At 47.4% G+C, this 20224-nt stretch overlaps 1 protein-coding gene across 1 annotated transcript in view; it reads right to left on the bottom strand.

The window, feature by feature from the left end:
* The window catches only part of MALRD1 (MAM and LDL receptor class A domain containing 1), a 3359462-nt gene that overhangs the window by 2387668 nt on the left and 951570 nt on the right, over positions 1–20224 (bottom strand). The window contains exons 22-23 of the mRNA XM_069646615.1: positions 15786–15793; positions 11387–11563 (exon numbers count right to left, since the gene is read on the bottom strand). Coding sequence (XP_069502716.1) covers positions 11387–11563; positions 15786–15793 — 185 coding nt within the window. The remainder of the gene's footprint in view (positions 1–11386; positions 11564–15785; positions 15794–20224) is intronic.

Raw genomic sequence — 20224 nt, 5'->3', positions numbered from 1 at the left:
CAGTTCGGGCTGGACTGCCCCTTTTAGGGCCCCTAATTTTCATATGATCTTTCCCCTTCTGTAATGGCTTGGCAGGTGAAGAACGGTGGTCTGGAGGGTTGCCCAGAGCAATGCCAGTGGTTAAGATTCATTCTAAATACTTCCAGCCATCACCTCTTTGTTTTTGCTTTGTCACCCCGAGTGGGACGGGTATGCCCAGACCTGGGTCCTGGGCCTAGAGACCCAAGCTACTCCTCACTGATGAGCCCCAACAAGGGCGAAACATGTTTGGGGATGCTTGTGGTCTCGTGCAGAAGGGATGTGACCTAGCAGTTCGGGCTGGACTGCCCCCTTTAGGGTGATGCCAAGCCTGATTTGCATATGGTCTTTCCCCTTCTGTAATGGCTTGGCAGGTGAAGAACAGTGGTCTGGAGGGTTGCCCAGAGCAATGCCAGTAGTTAAGATTCATTCTAAACCTTCCAGCCATCACCTCTTTGTTTTTGCTTTGTCACCCCGAGTGGGACGGGTATGCCCAGACGTGGGTCCCGTGCCTGCTGGGCCTAGAGACCCAAGCTACTCCTCACTGATGAGCCCCAACACGTGCGAAACATGTTTGGGGATGCTTGTGATCTCGTGCAGAAGGGATGTGACCTAGCAGTTCGGGCTGGACTGCCCCTTTTAGGGTGAGGCCAAGCCTGATTTGCATATGGTCTTTCCCCTTCTGTAATGGCTTGGCAGGCGAAGACCACTGGTCTGGAGGGTTGCCCAGAGCAATGCCAGTGGTTAAGATTAATTCTAAACCTTCCAGCCATCACCTCTTTGTTTTTGCTTTTTTTACCCTGAGTGGGACGGGTATGCCCAGACGTGGGTCCCGTGCCTGCTGGGCCTAGAGACCCAAGCTACTCCTCACTGATGAGCCCCAACACGGGCGAAACATGTTTGGGGATGCTTGTGGTCTCGTGCAGAAGGGATGTGACCTAGCAGTTCGGGCTGGACTGCCCCTTTTAGGGTAAGGCCAAGCCTGATTTGCATATGGTCTTTCCCCTTCTGTAATGGCTTGGCAGGCGAAGACCACTGGTCTGGAGGGTTGCCCAGAGCAATGCCAGTGGTTAAGATTCATTCTAAACCTTCCATCCATCACCTCTTTGTTTTTGCTTTGTCACCCCGAGTGGGACAGGTATGCCCAGACGTAGGTCCCGTGCCTGCTGGGCCTAGAGACCAAAGCTACTCCTCACTGATGAGCCCCAACAAGGGTGAAACGTGTTTGGGGATGCTTGTGGTCTCGTGCAGAAGGGATGTGACCTAGCAGTTTGGGCTGGACTGCCCATTTTAGGGTGGGGCCAAGCCTGATTTGCATATGGTCTTTCCCCTTCTGCAATGGCTTAGCAGGCAAAGAATGGTGGTCTGGAGGGTTGCCCAGAGCAATTCCAGTGGTTAAGATTCTTTCTAAACCTTCCAACCATCACCTCTTTGTTTTTGATTTGTAACCCGAGTGGGACGGGTATGCCCAGACGTTGGTCCCGTGCCTGCTGGGCCTAGAGACCCAAGCTACTCCTCACTGATGAGCCCCAACAAGGGCGAAACATGTTTGGGGATGCTTGTGGTCTCGTGCAGAAGGGATGTGACCTAGCAGTTCGGGCTGGACTGCCCCTTTTAGGGTGGGGCCAAGCCTGATTTGCATATGGTCTTTCCCCATCTGTAATGGCTTGGCAGGCGAAGAACGGTGGTCTGGAGGGTTGCCCAGAGCAATGCCAGTGGTTCAGATTCATTCTAAACTTTCCAGCCATCACCACTTTGTTTTTGCTTTTTTCACCCTGAGTGGGACGGGTATGCCCAGACGTGGGTCCCGTGCCTGCTGGGCCTAGAGACCCAAGCTACTCCTCACTGATGAGCCCCAACAAGGGCAAAACATGTTTGGGGATGCGTGTGGTTTCGTGCAGAAGGGATGTGACCTAGCAGTTCGGGCTGGACTGCCCCTTTTAGGGTGGGGCCAAGCCTGATTTGCATATGGTCTTTCCTCTTCTGTAATGGCTTGTCAGGCGAAGAATGGTGGTCTGGAGGGATGCCCAGAGCAATGCCAGTGGTTAAGATTCATTCTAAACCTTAAAGCCATCACCTCTTTGTTTTTGCTTTGTCACCCCGAGTGGGACGGGTATGCCCAGACGTGGGTCCCGTGCCTGCTGGGCCTAGAGACCCAAGCTAGTGCTCACTGATGAGCCCCAACACGGGCGAAACATGTTTGGGGATGCTTGTGGTCTCGTGCAGAAGGGATGTGACCTAACAGTTCGGGCTGGACTGCCCCTTTTTGGGTGAGGCCAAGCCTGATTTGCATATGGTCTTTCCCCTTCTGTAATGGCTTGGCAGGCGAAGACCGCTGGTCTGGAGGGTTGCCCAGAGCAATGCCAGTGGTTAAGATTAAATCTAAACCTTCCAGCCATCACCTCTTTGTTTTTGCTTTTTTCACCCTGAGTGGGACGGTATGCCCAGACGTGGGTCCCGTGCCTGCTGGGCCTAGAGACCCAAGCTACTCCTCACTGATGAGCCCCAACAAGGGCAAAACATGTTTGGGGATGCGTGTGGTTTCATGCAGAAGGGATGTGACCTAGCAGTTTGGGCTGGACTGCCCCTTTTAGGGTGGGGCCAAGCCTGATTTGCATATGGTCTTTCCCCTTCTGTAATGGCTTGTCAGGCGAAGAATGGTGGTCTGGAGGGATGCCCAGAGCAATGCCAGTGGTTAAGATTCATTCTAAACCTTCCATCCATCACCTCTTTGTTTTTGCTTTGTCACCCCGAGTGGGACGGGTATGCCCAGAGGTGGGTCCCGTGCCTGCTGGGCCTAGAGACCCAAGCTACTCCTCACTGATGAGCCCCAACAAGGGTGAAACGTGTTTGGGGATGCTTGTGGTCTCGTGCAGAAGGGATGTGACCTAGCAGTTCGGGCTGGACTGCCCCTTTTAGGGTGGGGCCAAGCCTGATTTGCATATGGTCTTTCCCCTTCTGCAATGGCTTAGCAGGCGAAGAATGGTGGTCTGGAGGGATGCCCAGAGCAATGCCAGTGGTTAAGATTCTTTCTAAACCTTCCAGCCATCACCTCTTTGTTTTTGATTTGTAACCCGAGTGGGACGGGTATGCCCAGACGTTGGTCCCGTGCCTGCTGGGCCTAGAGACCCAAGCTACTCCTCACTGATGAGCCCCAACAACGGCGAAACATGTTTGGGGATGCTTGTGGTCTCGTGCAGAAGGGATGTGACCTAGCAGTTCGGGCTGGACTGCCCCTTTTAGGGTGGGGCCAAGCCTGATTTGCATATGGTCTTTCCCCTTCTGTAATGGCTGGGCAGGCGAAGAACGGTGGTCTGGAGGGTTGCCCAGAGCAATGCCAGTGGTTAAGATTCATTCTAAACCTTCCAGCCATCACCTCTTTGTTTTTGCTTTTTTCACCCTGAGTGGGACGGGTATGCCCAGACGTGGGTCCCGTGCCTGCTGGGCCTAGAGACCCAAGCTACTCCTCACTGATGAGCCCCAACAAGGGCAAAACATGTTTGGGGATGCGTGTGGTTTCGTGCAGAAGGGATGTGACCTAGCAGTTCGGGCTGGACTGCCCCTTTTAGAGTGGGGCCAAGCCTGATTTGCATATGGTCTTTCCCCTTCTGTAATGGCTTGTCAGGCGAAGAATGGTGGTCTGGAGGGATGCCCAGAGCAATGCCAGTGGTTAAGATTCATTCTAAACCTTCCAGCCATCACCTCTTTGTTTTTGCTTTGTCACCCCGAGTGGGACGGGTATGCCCAGACGTGGGTCCCGTGCCTGCTGGGCCTAGAGACCCGAGCTACTCCTCACTGATGAGCCCCAACAAGGATGAAACGTGTTTGGGGATGCTTGTGGTCTCGTGCAGAAGGGATGTGACCTAGCAGTTCGGGCTGGACTGCACCTTTTAGGGTGGGGCCAAGCCTGATTTGCATATGGTCTTTCCCCTTCTGCAATGGCTTGGCAGGCAAAGAACGGTGGTCTGGAGGGTTGCCCAGAGCAATGCTAATGGTTAAGATTCATTCTAAACCTTCCAGCCATCACCTCATTGTTTTTGCTTTGTCACCCCGAGTGGTTTGGGTATGCCCAGACGTGGGTCCCGTGCCTGCTGGGCCTAGAGACCCAAGCTACTCCTCACTGATGAGCCCCAACAAGGGTGAAACATGTTTGGGGATGCTTGTGGTCTCGTGCAGAAGGGATGTGACCTAGCAGTTCGGGCTGGACTGCCCCTTTTAGGGTGGGGCCAAGTCTGATTTGCATATGGTCTTTCCCCTTCTGCAATGGCTTAGCAGGCGAAGAACGGTGGTCTGGAGGGTTGCCCAGAGCAATGCCAGTGGTAAAGATTCTTTCTAAACCTTCCAGCCATCACCTCTTTGTTTTTGATTTGTAACCCGAGTGGGACGGGTATGCCCAGACGTTGGTCCCGTGCCTGCTGGGCCTAGAGACCCAAGCTACTCCTCACTGATGAGCCCCAACAAGGGCCAAACATGTTTGGGGATGCTTGTGGTCTCGTGCAGAAGGGATGTGACCTACCAGTTCGGGCTGGACTGCCCCTTTTAGGGTGGGGCCAAGCCTGGTTTGCATATGGTCTTTCCCCTTCTGTAATGGCTTGGCAGGCGAAGAACGGTGGTCTGGAGGTTTGCCCAGAGCAATGCCAGTGGTTAAGATTAATTCTAAACCTTCCAGCCATCACCTCTTTGTTTTTGCTTTGTCACCCCGAGTGGGGCGGGTATGCCCAGACGTGGGTCCCGTGCCTGCTGGGCCTAGAGACCCAAGCTACTCCTCACTGATGAGCCCCAACAAGGGTGAAAGATGTTTGGGGATGTTTGTGGTCTTGTGCAGAAGGGATGTGACCTAGCAGTTCCGGCTGGACTGCCCCTTTTAGGGTGGGGCCAAGTCTGATTTGAATATGGTCTTTCCCCTTCTGTAATGACTTGGCAAGCGAAGAACGGTGGTCTGGAGGGTTGCCCAGTGCAATGCCAGTGGTTAAGATTCATTCTAAACCTTCCAGCCATCACCTCTTTGTGTTTGCTTTGTCACCCCGAGTGGGATGGGTATGCCCAGACGTGGGTCCCGTGCCTGCTGGGCCTAGAGACCCAAGCTACCCCTCACTGATGAGCCCCAACAAGGGTGAAACATGTTTGGGGATGCTTGTGGTCTCGTGCAGAAGGGATGTGACCTAGCAGTTCGGGCTGGACTGCCCCTTTTAGGGTGAGGCCAAGCCTGATTTGCATATGGTCTTTCCCCTTCTGTAATGGCTTGGCAGGCGAAGAACGGTGGTCTGGAGGGTTGCCCAGAGCAATGCCAGTGGTTAATATTCATTCTAAACCGTCCAGCCATCACCTCTTTGTTTTTGCTTTGTCACCCCGAGTGGGACGGGTATGCCCAGACGTGGGTCCCGTGCCTGCTGGGCCTAGAGACCCAAGCTACTCCTCACTGATGAGCCCCAACAAGGGCGAAACATGTTTGGGGTTGCTTGTGGTCTCGTGCAGAAGGGATGTGACCTAGCAGTTTGGGCTGGACTGCCCCTTTTAGTGGTCGGCCAAGTCTGATTTGCATATGGTCTTTCCCCTTCTGCAATGGCTTAGCAGGCGAAGAACGGTGGTCTGGAGGGTTGCCCATAGCAATGCCAGTGGTTAAGATTCATTCTAAACCTTCCAGCCATCGCCTCTTTATTTTTGCATTGAAGTTAAGCTTGTCACTGTGATAGAATTGTTACAGTTTTAGTGTGAAAGGGGATACATTATATCTACCCAGCACTCCACATAAGGTGGGGTGTGCTGGTTACACAAAATTAAATATAAAAGGGATCCAAAGATCCTTTCTTCCCTTTGGAACTGTAGTTCACTCAAAGTCGGCACAAGAAAATTAAAAGGGGACCGCCCAGGGCAACCCAGCAACAACAGGCACTTATTGCCATTAAGTTGTTAACAATGATAACTTTAGAAAGACACTATGAGAGTTTTAAAAATGACACCCATAAATTGAGTTAAAGATTCAGTGAGTGTGGAAAAAGGTTCCCACTCACTGAGTTATTAATGAAACATGTCCCACTAATAAAGCAAAAAGTTCTGGGGTTGAACCAGGAAAGTAAGATTTACTAGTTCTGTGCAAATCTTACCTAACAGACCGACAAATGATGCAGAAACAGTTCTGTACTCTATCTGGGACACAGTAAAAACAGGAATGTGGATGAAATGTGATGAGTGCACTCAACCAATTGGAATTCTTAGCAACCTTTGACACCATTAGCCACAAGATGATGTTAGGGAGACTAGGAGACATCACAATAAAAGGAGCCACTCTATGCTGTATCCCCTCCTTCTGCAATGGTAGACCTGAAACCACCATCATAGTTCCCTACACATCCCAGCTACACCCTCTAACCAGCGAAGCACTCCAAGTGTCCATACTCTTAACTCTCGTTTTCAAGATTTGTGGTCCCTATTCTGGACCTCATCAATCTGCATGACATCTCCTTCTACACCCCCACCGATGGCACACAAATCATCTACAAACAGATTCTGAGATTTCCAACTCTACTCTTTACGTGGCATCATAAGTTATCTATCCTTTACTCATAGGAATATGGCATAGATATTACTACTATTAGGGTGAGGGCTGAGTGGCCTCTGCTCATCCTTGTACTCCTGCAGGGATGAAGTAAATTACTCACAGTAACCTTTGCAAATCATAAAATAGCGACCCATGTTACATTAGTCTACACCAATGTATGATAGGCTCCCACCACCAAGAGCATTTCATTATGATCGATCCTTAAAAGGCCGGCAGAGTGGAGTGTGGAGCAGAGTGTGTTTGGTGGCGACTCTGTGCATATTGGGTCGTGTTTTTCTACTATTACTGCATTGGATTAGCAGTCTTTCTTCTATCTACATTACCTGGCTGCTCGAGCAAACTCTGTATCTACACAGCCGCTCAAACTTAGTGTGGAGCAGAGTGTTTTTGGCGGTGTTCGGCGAAGCCAGGCGAAGCTTCTCGCGGGACACCTTCTGTGTCAACTACTTATCATATCACTGGGAGAACAGCCAGTGTATGCCATCGTACAAGTGTCTTCCTTGCATTGCGAGTGCAAGTGAAAATTAAGCAGCATCAGTTCTGTGTATTCATCATGCCAGGAAAGGCATTGTGTATTTGTATTTATTAAATGTTACATAATGCTTTTAGCCAAAGCGCTTTACATGAAACAACAGGAGAAACATTACATTACATTACGAGCAAGTTGAATTAACTCATGAATCAAGTAACTGATAACAATATACAGAACAATTTACAGTGAGACAGTCAGAATAGGATAGGGCAGTTCACAAAAGATCAAAGAGAACTGTCAGGAAGGAGATGGAGTAGGTGGGATTTTAGAGAAGAGTGGAAGGCGAAGTATGAGGTGATAGAGCGGATAGAAAGAGGGAGGGAGTTCCAGTTGGGTGGAGCAAGCAGCTGGAAGGAACGGAAATGGGATGGTGCACAAGGAACGGGAGGAACAGTATGCAGGAAGTGGTCAGCAGAGCGGAGCGGGTGGGAGGGTGAGTAGAATGAGAAGAGGGAGGAAAGGTAGGGTGGGGCAGGACCATAGAGAGATTTGAAGACAAGGCAGAGGAAGTTGCATTTGAGAGAGAGAAGACAGAGTGAATGGATGGCAGAATGGTAGATGGATTTGAGGGGTGCTAGATGTGAGGAAGGAAAGCCGAAGAGTAGAGCAGAGCAGTAGAAAAGTCAAGAGAAGATTAGAGAAGATATTAGTGGCGTGAAAGGTAAGGAAGGGTCGGATTTTGCTAATGTCATAAAGGTGAAAGCGACAGGCACGGGAGGAGAGAGAGATGTGGTGAGTAAAGGAGAGGTTTGAGTCGAAATGGAGACCAAGGTTGCAGGCGAAGGGAGAGATGGAGAGTTGGGAGGGGGAAAGAGGATAGAGGGAGAAGGGAGGGTATTGGCAGGGATGAATAGGAATTCGGTTTGTCAGTGTTCAGGGTGAGGAAGTGGGAGGACAGCCAGGATTTGATGGCAGAGAGGCAGGATGAGAGTTTATGATGTATGTCAGGGGTAAAAGATGAGAAGGAGAGGACGAGCTGGGTTTCACAGACATAAAAGGGGTGAGATATCCCAAAGGAGGAGATAATAGGAGCTAAGAAGGAGGTATACAGTGAGAAGAGAAAGGGCCGAGCATGGATCCTTGGGGGACACCGTAGCCGAGGGAGAGGGAGAGAGAGGTGCAGCCACCCCTGAAAACTGCAAAGGTGCGGTTGGATAGATATGAGGTGAACAAATTGAGGACGGAGCCACTGAAGGCAAAGGAGGAGAAAGAGTTAAGTAGTAAAGGATGATCTACAGTGTCAAAGGCGGCTGAGAGATCCAGGAGAATTAGGACAGGAGAGAATTTAGAATATCGGGCAGTGAGGAGGGTATTAAGAACAGAGGTGAGAGCAGTTTCAGTAGAGTGGTTGGGGCGTAACCCTGATTGAGTGGGGGGGAGAGAGAGATTGGAGACGTCGGTTGAGAATTGTGAGTAGACTAGGCGTACGAGGAGTTTGAATAGGAAGGGTAAGAGAAAGATGGGGCAAAAGCTGGAAGCCAGGAGATGGTTGGCTTTTTCAGGATAGAGAAGATGGTAGCGTGCTTAAAAATAAGCATTATAATCTGCGAAAATCTAAGCCTTATGGCAAAAGCATAGAGTACCAACGCGAAGAACGTCAAGCCTTAAATAATGATGAAAACAATGTATCACCCGAAGATGCTACCCAACAGAAAATAATGGCACAGGCTGTAAAAGCCCTGGGTCAAATAACTGACCTTTTAAAGTTTTAAGCCTGGAAATGTGGAGACAGTCGCTGTAGTAGACAAAGAAATGCCTATTGGAATCGCGCAAATCCATGCTACCAATGGAAACACCAAAATAAGTTTCTACTCTGGAACATCATTTGGTGCGATTGATGATAATTCATTATTAGACCTTTGGTATCGCCTATGTGGCTCAAAATGAGCAGCAGCTGAAACCGAAGAGGGTTGCAGTGAACAGACTAGTGAAAGATCAGATGCTACAAAACGAGGTCTGGAAATCAATTATCCAAGGGCTTTGCCACGATTGTCAAGTACCCCCACTCTATTCCCTATGTCTTTGCCAGCTAGCCATCAATCCACTAATGCTTCACGAAAGAGAATGGAGCAAATAATAGAAGAATGATAGAATTTGGATATCTAATAGCATGCCTCCCTCAAGTGGTTTGTTGCATTTTGCCTTAAAAATATTGATAAAACTATGCTATAGGATTTATTCTCAATCTCTAAAGTATAGTGAGATTTTAGAAATTCTGTATCAACATCATACGTATTTGCAAATGCAAAGTGGTGGTAAAGAAACCGTTACTGATCTCATGGCTTTCACGATGAAGTGAGTAGTAGAGGATATTTCATTTATGAATCGTAATCCTCCTCGAAATCCAGATATTATACTAACTCCCCATTGACCTACCCAAACCATAAGCAAGCCAGAAAACAGGCAAAAAATCGGAAACAGCAAAAAGAAAATCTACCATCACCAATCAGCATTAGTACACACATATTTCCGCCCACAAGTATACTTGCCACGCTGCCCTGATCCACTGGTACGAAAATGTCGCTTATTAATGAGAATCAACCAGTTGCCAGTTAGGGCAATTCATGGTGCACAATGGCAATTGTCCAAAACCCAACGCTATTGCCGCATTCGCAAGATATTAGAAAATCTTGAAACATTAAGACGTGTTTTGAGTGGATGTTTTGTTTTGTCACAATTGTATATGTCAACGTATGGGCGATATGTACATTATTACACCACTATCCAAACTGAACAGTTTTCGTACTACTGCTAAAATACGTCCTCCGGGTTTATGCACGTGGCACTTTATAATGTTTGGCTTAAAGCTGTGTCGGCTTTCGTAATACTGAAATGAGAAAGCATGTTAATTAGAATGAAATGATAGAGGTTCTCAGAAGTAGAAGAAGATTTAAATGATTTTAATGAATGTGTATGTATTGGTATTATTAAATGTTTATCATGATTAAGTCGCGAGATGTGTACGTTTGTACGGTGCTGTTGATGCAGATAATAACAAGAGTTAATGTTAGTAGTGTTAGTAAGTTATATGTAGATTGCTAATAGCTTAAGCCAAATTGAACTGAACTGATTGCATTGAATTGAATGAAGTTGTATTTATACTTGATATATTTTTACTTGATATATGTCCTTTTATGTAAAACTAATTTGTAACAGTTGTAGAAGTTCTTTGGAACTAAAAACGACTATAACAATAACAAAACAAAAAAATGCATGAAAAGGCCATCACAGAAAAATGCCATGAAAAGTGCTTCAATCACTGCATGTGCTGTAGACATGCGGGTGGAACAGCAGTGTTCACACTGCCTCGATTCCATTTTAAAAAAATGCGCTAAAACGTTAGTACTTAATCTCTCATGCATTGCGCATGCTGCTGCACTTTTACGGATGTTTTGCTTTTTTAGGCATTTGAAATCGCATCTTCTTTGTGAGTGGTTTTCAAATGCATGGAAACATCGCCTTCTTTCATTTGGTTACTGCAAATGACAAATTTGTGCAAGTGTTTGTAGACAAAGGGCACCTGGATGTTAGGCAACGCCCAGAGGCACTGCTTTTTCTAATGCTGGCCCATGCTTTAACATTCACCAGAAAAATGTCTGTGATTCAGGCCCAGCTTGTCGAAAGACTGATATAAACTTCATCCATAGGATATCTCTCCCTGTGCACACATACTGCCCACCAGGGGTGTTGCTAGGTCTGTAAAAGATCCGGGGCTACGCTAATTCTGGAACAGACGGGAATGGGGGCTAGCTAGCCTTTTCGTTTGTAACCCCTGAGCTTCTATCCGGGGCTACAACCAAAAGTCCCGGGGCTATAGCACCCTCAGCCCGCCACACCCGAGCAACGCCTCTGCTGCCCACGGAGAACACCAGCACCATTAATGCACCTTCTCACGACAAAGGTCCTATGGACTTCTGCTACTTGCTGCAGAAGAGTGCATTGCATTGTTTCCATGCGTTGTGATGTTCAAGCCGCTTTGTTTGATAACTTGAAAGATTATATTAACATAGACCTATCAGACATATATGGATGTGCCCCAGTTGTTACATTAGTTACATTGTATTTAAATGTACAGAAATCACAAGAAAACTATGTGGTTTCCACACATTTTCATTGTGTGGCCTACATTATCGTTCCATCTAATTTCTAAGTCTGAATTAGTGAAACATCTGTCTCATTTTATTTATAGGTGATGCTTTGCTAATCCAGAAATTAGGTGGAACATTTTACATTATATTAGATGTTTGAATTCATCATTTAACTAAACATGTACCTACCACACTGCAGTTCATCTGATTCATCAGAACAATCATCTCTGAAGTCACATGTCTGCATCATCCTGATGCAATGGCCATTAGAACGGCACACAAATTCTTCTTCAGTGCAGTTGTGAGTTGGTAGGATAACCGGTATTGATGTTGCCAATGGAAGGGTTGGTTGTGTTGGTAAATCACCTTCAAAATAAGGAAAGAACATTATGCATATGCAAATATAACCAATGCTATCCTGAAAAAAAGAGATTGAATCCAGAAGGTACACTCTAGATAACAAAAATCTGCATGTCTCTATGTCATAATGTGGCAATAAGCCATGAGGTGGCGGGCCAATACCGCCCCAGGTAATGCCCTGGGGCACTTGCAGGAAATCGCAGTGTACAGCCCTGGAACACTAATTGCTAGCGAAATCTTTTCACGCAGCAACGGTTTGCTGTGTGAAGAGGTTTCGTAGCTGTACGCTCTGGTTTTCAAAAAAGACTAGACCGCGCGTACTTCTTTGTTAACACGGATCAGCAGGGCACCATTTTTCCACCTCGTTGGTCCGTGTTAACAAAATGAAAATGAGAGAAACATAAATCTACGAATGGATTTAGAAGTGTTGGGCATTTTGGTTAACTTCTAAATCCATTTGTAGGTTTTGAAGAGGAATTTATTTTAATGAAGATTTTAAGGAAGTACATTTATGAAAAGATTATAAAAATGAACATGGACATAACGTGAGGTGTATATGGACATTTTTTTATTTGAAGAACTTATGAAACGTTGTGCAAAAATAATATGCATTTCATTATAAAACTTTTAATAGAGAAGAACATGTCCTATGAGATTAATAATGAATAAAGAAATGGTAATTTTAACTGTTTAAAGAAGACCATTACTGTAGGAATACATTTGTTTGTGCATTATTCACTATGGAAAGTAACATTACCATGAAAAGTAAAGGAGCAATTGGAAAAAATGTGGATTTATTTTTTATGTGCAAACATTAGACATATCATTACACGGTAGGCGGTGAGCCATGGCGCTATTAGTGCCATGGCTCTTGCCGGTAAAATACCGGCACCGCCTTGGCGGAAAGGGGATTTACCGCCCCATCCCAAGGTTGGAGGGGCGGTAAATCCCCCTTCCGCCATTGCCCTTCCCCATTCCCATTTCTGCCCCATAGGGCTCTATGGGAATGGGGAAGGCGCTAATTACGGCACCGCAATTTAGCGGTGCCGTAATTAGCTCCGAGGTCCCTTAGCGGGCGTTAAAACTCCAACCCGCTAAGGGACCTCGTAGTAAGGCGGCAGGGATTTACCGGTACCGGTAAATCCCTACCGCCTACCGTGTAATGAGGCCCATAGTGTTGAAGGCAGTAGAGGATGAAGAGGAGGATCGAGTTAATGGAGTAATTTCAGTTCAAAGGGAAATAGGAGAAACGATTGGTTTAGCAGTGGTGCATTGTGGTTGATGTAGTACTGTTGACCAGTCGTTTTGTTGTTGGTCAAGTGGTTTCCAGTATGATGAAAGTGATCAAATATGTTTGTGTCCAGTGACTGACATAATTTCTTTACAGTCCAGTCCTGGATTTGATAGAAGTTGAATAGCAGTAGCACGAATGCAGTGGTTGGTGTAGATTTTACTTAGGTGTGCTTCTTGACTTATACGCTGCATAAAAGATCCAAGTGTATTTTTCCTGAGAGGACGATTTGTATACCAAACTTCTTCTTTGGTAATTTCATTTGTTGGAAAGCGTTTTGGGAATACAAAAAACAAGGTGCATTTTCAGGAAGTTTTGACATGTATAGTAACAAGGATTGAACAGGGCAATTAGGGTCATTATTAATGGAGTACATTCTTCCACGTAATTGAGAACGCTGTGAATCGATTAATTTGTGGTGATTTTTTGTAATTTCATTGAAGGTTAGTGTGGCATATTGTGTGCCATTGTCGTCAGTAACAACTTCAAATGCATTTTTTGGAAGTAAACGCAGTGTCATGATCTCTGCTTCCAAAAGATCAGGACTTGCCCGACTCCCTTGGAAGCAGACCCATAACCCCGGTTCCGAGTGCCAGCCAGTCCCAATTGGGACCTTTTGGACCCTGTCCTGGCGCCAGTGGCACCAGGCTCATAAAGATGCCCAGTCCCAGCGCTGGAAGCGCCGGGCTCATAATGCTTTGGTGGACTTACCTGCAGCAGACCATGCTGCTTACTTACCTGCCAGTTGAACCCCTGATCCTCTTCTGTTTGGGACTACTTTTCCTGTTGGGTGGGGCAGGAGCCACTCCCTAGGTTCAGAACACTGGAACTCTTCTGGAAAGCAGGAACTCTTTTCTTACCTAGGCGTGGCTGTGGAAGGAGACACCTAAGCACTACAGGAGGCTATTTAAACCACACCCGATGGATGAATCTTGCTTTGTGTTATTCTGCATTCTCTGCAGCAGAACGCTCATCGTGTCTTCTGCTTCTGATCCTGGGCCTAAGGGAACAAAGGCTTACCATCCTGGAATCCAGTCTTCAGCAGCACCTGTAAAGACAAAGAAAGAACAGGTTAGCACTACGGTCTTCAGTGGCAGCGCATCTCTTACCTGGTCCATCGGCTGTCACCAACGCCTCGCGCTGCATTCCGGCATCTGAAAGACAAAGGCTTACCTACTCTTCGCATGCTCCGGAGGTCTTCGCACTGCATTCCGGCATCTGAAAGACAAAAGCTTACCAGCTCTTCGCACGCTCCGGAGGCCTTCGGCGCTGCATCCCGCATCTGAAAGACAAAAGAAGGTGCGTTTAAAGACATTGGGCAACTTTATTACTCACGTGCCATTACTCCTTCCCACGCCGAATCCAGTGGGTATTCCAGCACCCTTCAGCTTCTCTGAAGCTCCGAACTTGTACCTGCAAGATAAAAGGGACAGTTAGTGCGCATCGTGAAGCAGGCTACAAGCGCTTACTTACGTGCTTCCAGGCGCTTCTATTCCTCACGCGGGTTCGATCCTCAACTCTCATCAGCCCGCCATCCGCCATCGCCGGAACCCTGCAAAACAAGAGATATCATTACAAAAGACTTTTAAGACATTTGAAGTGCCCAGAACTTACCGTTCGTGCAGTTAACGACGGACAGCAGTCCTCTGAGGTCAAGAGGCCTGCACCCTTATCCAGTGAAGAAACTGGTTACGGCACCCTGCCCCGAGGCAGATGGACAGCTCGGCGTTCACTCACCTAAGGTGAGGGCGTTAACCTTTGGGGTTCTACAGGAGAAGAGAAAGGGAAGAGGAGAGAGGCACCCAATAACCCCAGTTCATTAATCCCATATTTTCTATCTGCAGACATCTTACTCTTCGAGTCAGACATACAGTGCACAGAGGTCCAGCCCAAAGAGCCAACCGTGTGTTACACATCACCTTTGAAGATACGGCATTCACCCAGTCAAGACCGGCGCCTCTGCGGGAATCAGGTGAGCGTTACAGAACACAAAGCCTACCGCAAAACTCCCACCCAGGCGCTATGGAAACCTCGGATACCGACCAGCTAGCCCAGTTACTTGGGGAACTAAGAGCAGAAGTGCATGCAGCCCGTCAGGAAACGAATGCTCTAAGAAGGGAACTGATTATTTCCAAGGAGCGAACAGACGATCTCGCTAGACAATTGCTACAGTCACAAGCCGGACAAACTCCGTTACCCGCATCAGGGGCAAATCTTCCTTCAACATCCTCTACGAACCCAGTGCAGATCAACCTACCTGGGAATGTACCTCTGGCTCCGCCCGAACGATTTTCTGGTGACCCAAAGAGGTTTGCAGTATTTATTAAGCAGTGCCGGTTGCACTTCTTATGCGGGCCAGCAGCCTTTCCAACTGATCAAGCTAAGGTAGCTTTTGTGCTTTCGTACCTTAGTGGCAATGCGGCAGACTGGTCGATCCCTCTAGTTAATCAAGATGATCCGGTTCTCCATGATTTTCAAGCTTTTCAGCTCAGTATGGAAAAACTGTTTGCAAGACATTCACAGGGGCAGGCCTTGGACAATGAGCTCCTTTCATTGCGACAGGGTAATCAAGACCTTTTGGCTTATATTGCGTCTTTCAACAGACTGATAGTGGAAACTCGATGGCCTGAGGACAAAAGGATTACGCTGTTTTATAGAGGTCTACGTGGAGAGCTCAAAGATGTGTTAGCCCAAGTAGTGAATCCCCCGCAAGACTGTTCGGACTATATTGACTTAGTCGTTCAAATTGACCACAGACTGCAGAACAGGAAGGCTGATCGTTCCAAGTTTGATGCTCGAGTATTTTCCAAACCACCAACTCCTATCAAAGGAGTAGACTCCGGGGAACCCATGCAAATAGGGGGCCTGAAAGGACCACTAACACAAAAGGAGCGGGAAAGGAGAAAACAGCTGCAATTATGCCTCTATTGCGGAAACTCGGGGCACTTTCTTCGAGACTGTCCGGTGAAACCAGCCAAGAAGGCAGTAGGAGCTGCAGTTACCAGGGTCACATACTCTGAGCAGGGAAACAACCTCGCCCGACAAGAATAGAGGTCCTCTTGCCGAGCCTTAAAACCAGTTCCGTGACCTCGCATTTCGTGATACCTATGGTCCTCATTAGCCCTGAACATCCGGATCGATTACATGCGATTGAAGCTTACGTCGACAGCGGTGCCATCGGCAATTATGTGGATCATGAAATGGTTTTGAGGATGAATCTGACTCTTTGTCCAAAGGCTGTAAAGGACGTCATTACTACGGTGGATGGTACGGAGATAGCCTCCGGACCAGTAACGCATACCACCCAAGAAGTGACGCTCGTAAGTCAAGATGGACACCATGAGAAGATCGTGTTCGATGTGATCAAGGCCCCTCAGTTCCAGATTATTCTAGAAATTCCTTGGTTAGAGAAGCACAATCCTCAGATCGATTGGCGAGCAAGAACGGTTCAGTTTCCAGAATGTGTCTCTACTTGTCACCCTCGACCTGGTGTTGCACTGGCAGCAATTTCCTCGGAGGCTCCCCAGTTACCTCCTGAATACCTAGAATTCCAAGATGTTTTCCGGAAGGATCAGGCTAACTCTCTACCTCCTCATAGGTCTTATGACTGCCAGATAGACCTGATACCTGGATCTACTCCTCCTTGTAGTAGAATTTATGCCCTCACCGAGCCTGAGAATCTTCACCTCCGACAATACCTGGATCAATACCTAGCGAATGGGTTTATTCGTCCTTCCAAGTCCCCTGCTTCCTCAGGTTTGTTCTTCGTTCCAAAAAAAGAAGGGGACCTTAGAACTTGTATAGATTATTGCGCCCTGAACCAGATTACCGTTAAGAATAGATATCCGTTACCTTTGATCCCTGAACTCCTGGACCAAGTCAGAAAAGCATGCATATATACAAAGCTGGATCTTAGAGGAGCCTACCACTTGGTACGAGTAAAAGAGGGCGATGAATGGAAGATGGCCTTCCGCACCAAGTATGGGCTATTTGAATATCAGGTCATGCCCTTCGGACTTTGCAATGCCCCGGCCGACTTTCAATATTTTATGAACGATGTCCTCAGAGAGCTCATAGATGTGTGTGTGTTGTTGTTTACATTGACGACATCCTCGTTTATTCTTCATCGGAAACTGAACATCGGAAACACGTGAAAATGGTCCTCGAGAGATTGCGTCAACACAAACTTTTCGCTAAATTGGAAAAATGTGTTTTCAATGTGACTGAAGTTGAATTCTTGGGATTCATATTATCACCTAGCGGAGTGCTTATGGATTCAAAGAAGGTCGATGCAATTCTCAAATGGCCATCGCCATCCTCCGTAAAAGGTGTTCAAAGCATGTTAGGCTTCGCTAACTTTTACCGCAGGTTTATCCCCGAATTCTCTTGAATAGTCCAGCCCATCACCGCCTTGTTAAAGAAAAACAAACGTTTTGAATGGTCTACCGAGGCGGAACAAGCTTTCCAGAATTTGAAGACTAGATTTATCTCTGCACCGATCTTAAAACATCCTCGCCCAGAACTCCCCTACATCGTTGAAATTGATGCTTCGAGCCTTGCCATGGGGGCAGTTCTATCACAAAAGGACCCAGTAACCAATCAGTTGCATCCCGTGGCATTTTGGTCCCGCAAATTCTCGCCTCCTGAAATCAATTACACTATTACTGATAAGGAACTTCTAACTATCAAGTCCGCCTTTAAGGCTTGGCGGCATTATCTTCTGGGGGCCCGACACACCGTTACTGTGATTACAGATCACCGAAACCTGCAATATTTGAAAACCGCAAAAGCTCAATCCTCTAGGCAACTCCGTTGGGCACTATTCTTTGCCAAGTTTGACTTCATAATTACCTATCGACCTGGTACAAAAAACGGTAAAGCTGATGCCCTTTCTCGGATGGGAGTGGAAGAACATTTGATCAATCCTAAACCTGTACCTATCATTCCCGAACAAAGAATTCTAGGTGTAATCGCCACACAATCCATAGAGGAAGTTAAGGATAAAGCCAGGCTACTGGTAACTCCAGCAGACATACAGAATTGGCATCTGCAGGGAAAGGACTTTACGGTGAAGGACAACCTATTATATTTCCAAGAACGGTTATACCTGCCCAGCACAGATTTACAGAAAAAGGTAATCTCTTGTTATCACGATTCTTTAATGGAAGGACATCCCGGTATGACCAAGACCTCGGAAAAGATCAAGCGCTACTTCTGGTGGCCGTCTTGGAAAAAAGATATCAGAGACTTTATAATGTCCTGTGGAGTATGCGCCCAAAACAAGAGTCAAAAGGAAAAACCAGCCGGCCTCTTACTCCCTATTGACATCCCGCCTCGCCCTTGGCATACGCTTTCTATGGACTTCATCACCGATCTACCTCCATGCTCCGGATACAATACGATCCTAGTTATCATGGACCTATTCTCCAAGATGGCGCATTTCATTCCACTCAAAGGCTTACCAACAGCAGCAACTCTGGCCCGAGAATTTCTCGAAAACATCGTCCGACTGCACGGTTTTCCTTCAGTTCTAATTTCGGATCGAGGTAGTCAATTTATTTCTCATTTTTGGCGAAGTTGCTGTCGGTCGGCTCAAATTGATGTGAGACTTTCGACCAGCCACCACCCTCAAACCGACGGACAAACCGAGAGGACCAATCAAACTCTGGAACAGTATTTGCGCTGCATGCTACAACAAACTGAAAAAACTTGGAAAGATATCCTTTGGATAGCCGAATATGCCTACAATAATTCTGTCCACTCGGGAACTGGGAAGACCCCGTTTTTTCTTTTATACGGTAGTCACCCTCGAACCTCGGAGTTGGATCCACTCCAAGATCTTGGAACACCAGCAGTAGACCACCTGCATTCTACAATCACCCAAGCCTTTAAGGAAGCCGTTTCTCACCTTCAAAGGGCTAAAGAACAATACAAGAAAGGAGCAGACCAACATCGGAAGGAAGCCCCCCATATATCAAGTAGGAGATCAAGTCTGGTTATCCACCAAATATCTAAATCTAAAAGGACCACGCACATTCAACCCAAGATACCTTGGTCCCTATTCCATCACTACCATAGTAAATCCAGTAGCGGTCAAGTTGGACTTGCCCCCTCACATGAAGATACATCCGGTCTTCCACGTCTCTCTATTAAAACCCGTGCAACCTCAAACCCGACTAACTACATCTCCAAAACCTATTCTAGTTCATGGAGAACTCGAGTTTGAAGTCAAAAGCATCCTGGATTCCAAGATCTCCAAATCTAAACTATTTTACCTGATTGACTGGAAAGGCTACGGTCCCCAAGAAAGATCCTGGGAACCTGCAGAATATGTCCACGCGCCTCGTCTAATCAAAAGATTTCATCGAACATTTCCTAACAAGCCCAAACCCCCGGAGGAGCCCGGTTTGGGAGGGGCCTTGAGGGGGGGTGCTGTCATGATCTCTGCTTCCAAAAGATCAGGACTTGCCCGACTCCCTTGGAAGCAGACCCATAACCCCGGTTCCGAGTGCCAGCCAGTCCCAATTGGGACCTTTTGGACCCTGTCCTGGTGCCAGTGGCACCAGGCTCATAAAGATGCCCAGTCCCAGCGCTGGAAGCGCCGGGCTCATAATGCTTTGGTGGACTTACCTGCAGCAGACCATGCTGCTTACTTACCTGCCAGTTGAACCCCTGATCCTCTTCTGTTTGGGACTACTTTTCCTGTTGGGTGGGGCAGGAGCCACTCCCTAGGTTCAGAACACTGGAACTCTTCTGGAAAGCAGGAACTCTTTTCTTACCTAGGCGTGGCTGTGGAAGGAGACACCTAAGCACTACAGGAGGCTATTTAAACCACACCCGATGGATTAATCTTGCTTTGTGTTATTCTGCATTCTCTGCAGCAGAACGCTCATCGTGTCTTCTGCTTCTGATCCTGGGCCTAAGGGAACAAAGGCTTACCATCCTGGAATCCAGTCTTCAGCAGCACCTGTAAAGACAAAGAAAGAACAGGTTAGCACTACGGTCTTCAGTGGCAGCGCATCTCTTACCTGGTCCATCGGCTGTCACCAACGCCTCGCGCTGCATTCCGGCATCTGAAAGACAAAGGCTTACCTACTCTTCGCATGCTCCGGAGGTCTTCGCACTGCATTCCGGCATCTGAAAGACAAAAGCTTACCAGCTCTTCGCACGCTCCGGAGGCCTTCGGCGCTGCATACCGCATCTGAAAGACAAAGAGGTGCGTTTAAAGACATTGGGCAACTTTATTACTCACGTGCCATTACTCCTTCCCACGCCGAATCCAGTGGGTATTCCAGCACCCTTCAGCTTCTCTAAAGCTCTGAACTTGTACCTGCAAGATAAAAGGGACAGTTAGTGCGCATCGTGAAGCAGGCTAC

The sequence above is a fragment of the Ambystoma mexicanum genome, chromosome 2q, assembly GCF_040938575.1.
Source record: "Ambystoma mexicanum isolate Mex_15411 chromosome 2q, UKY_AmexF1_1, whole genome shotgun sequence".
Classification (NCBI taxonomy): domain Eukaryota; kingdom Metazoa; phylum Chordata; class Amphibia; order Caudata; family Ambystomatidae; genus Ambystoma; species Ambystoma mexicanum.
This window is presented reverse-complemented; position numbering and strand designations above follow the sequence as displayed.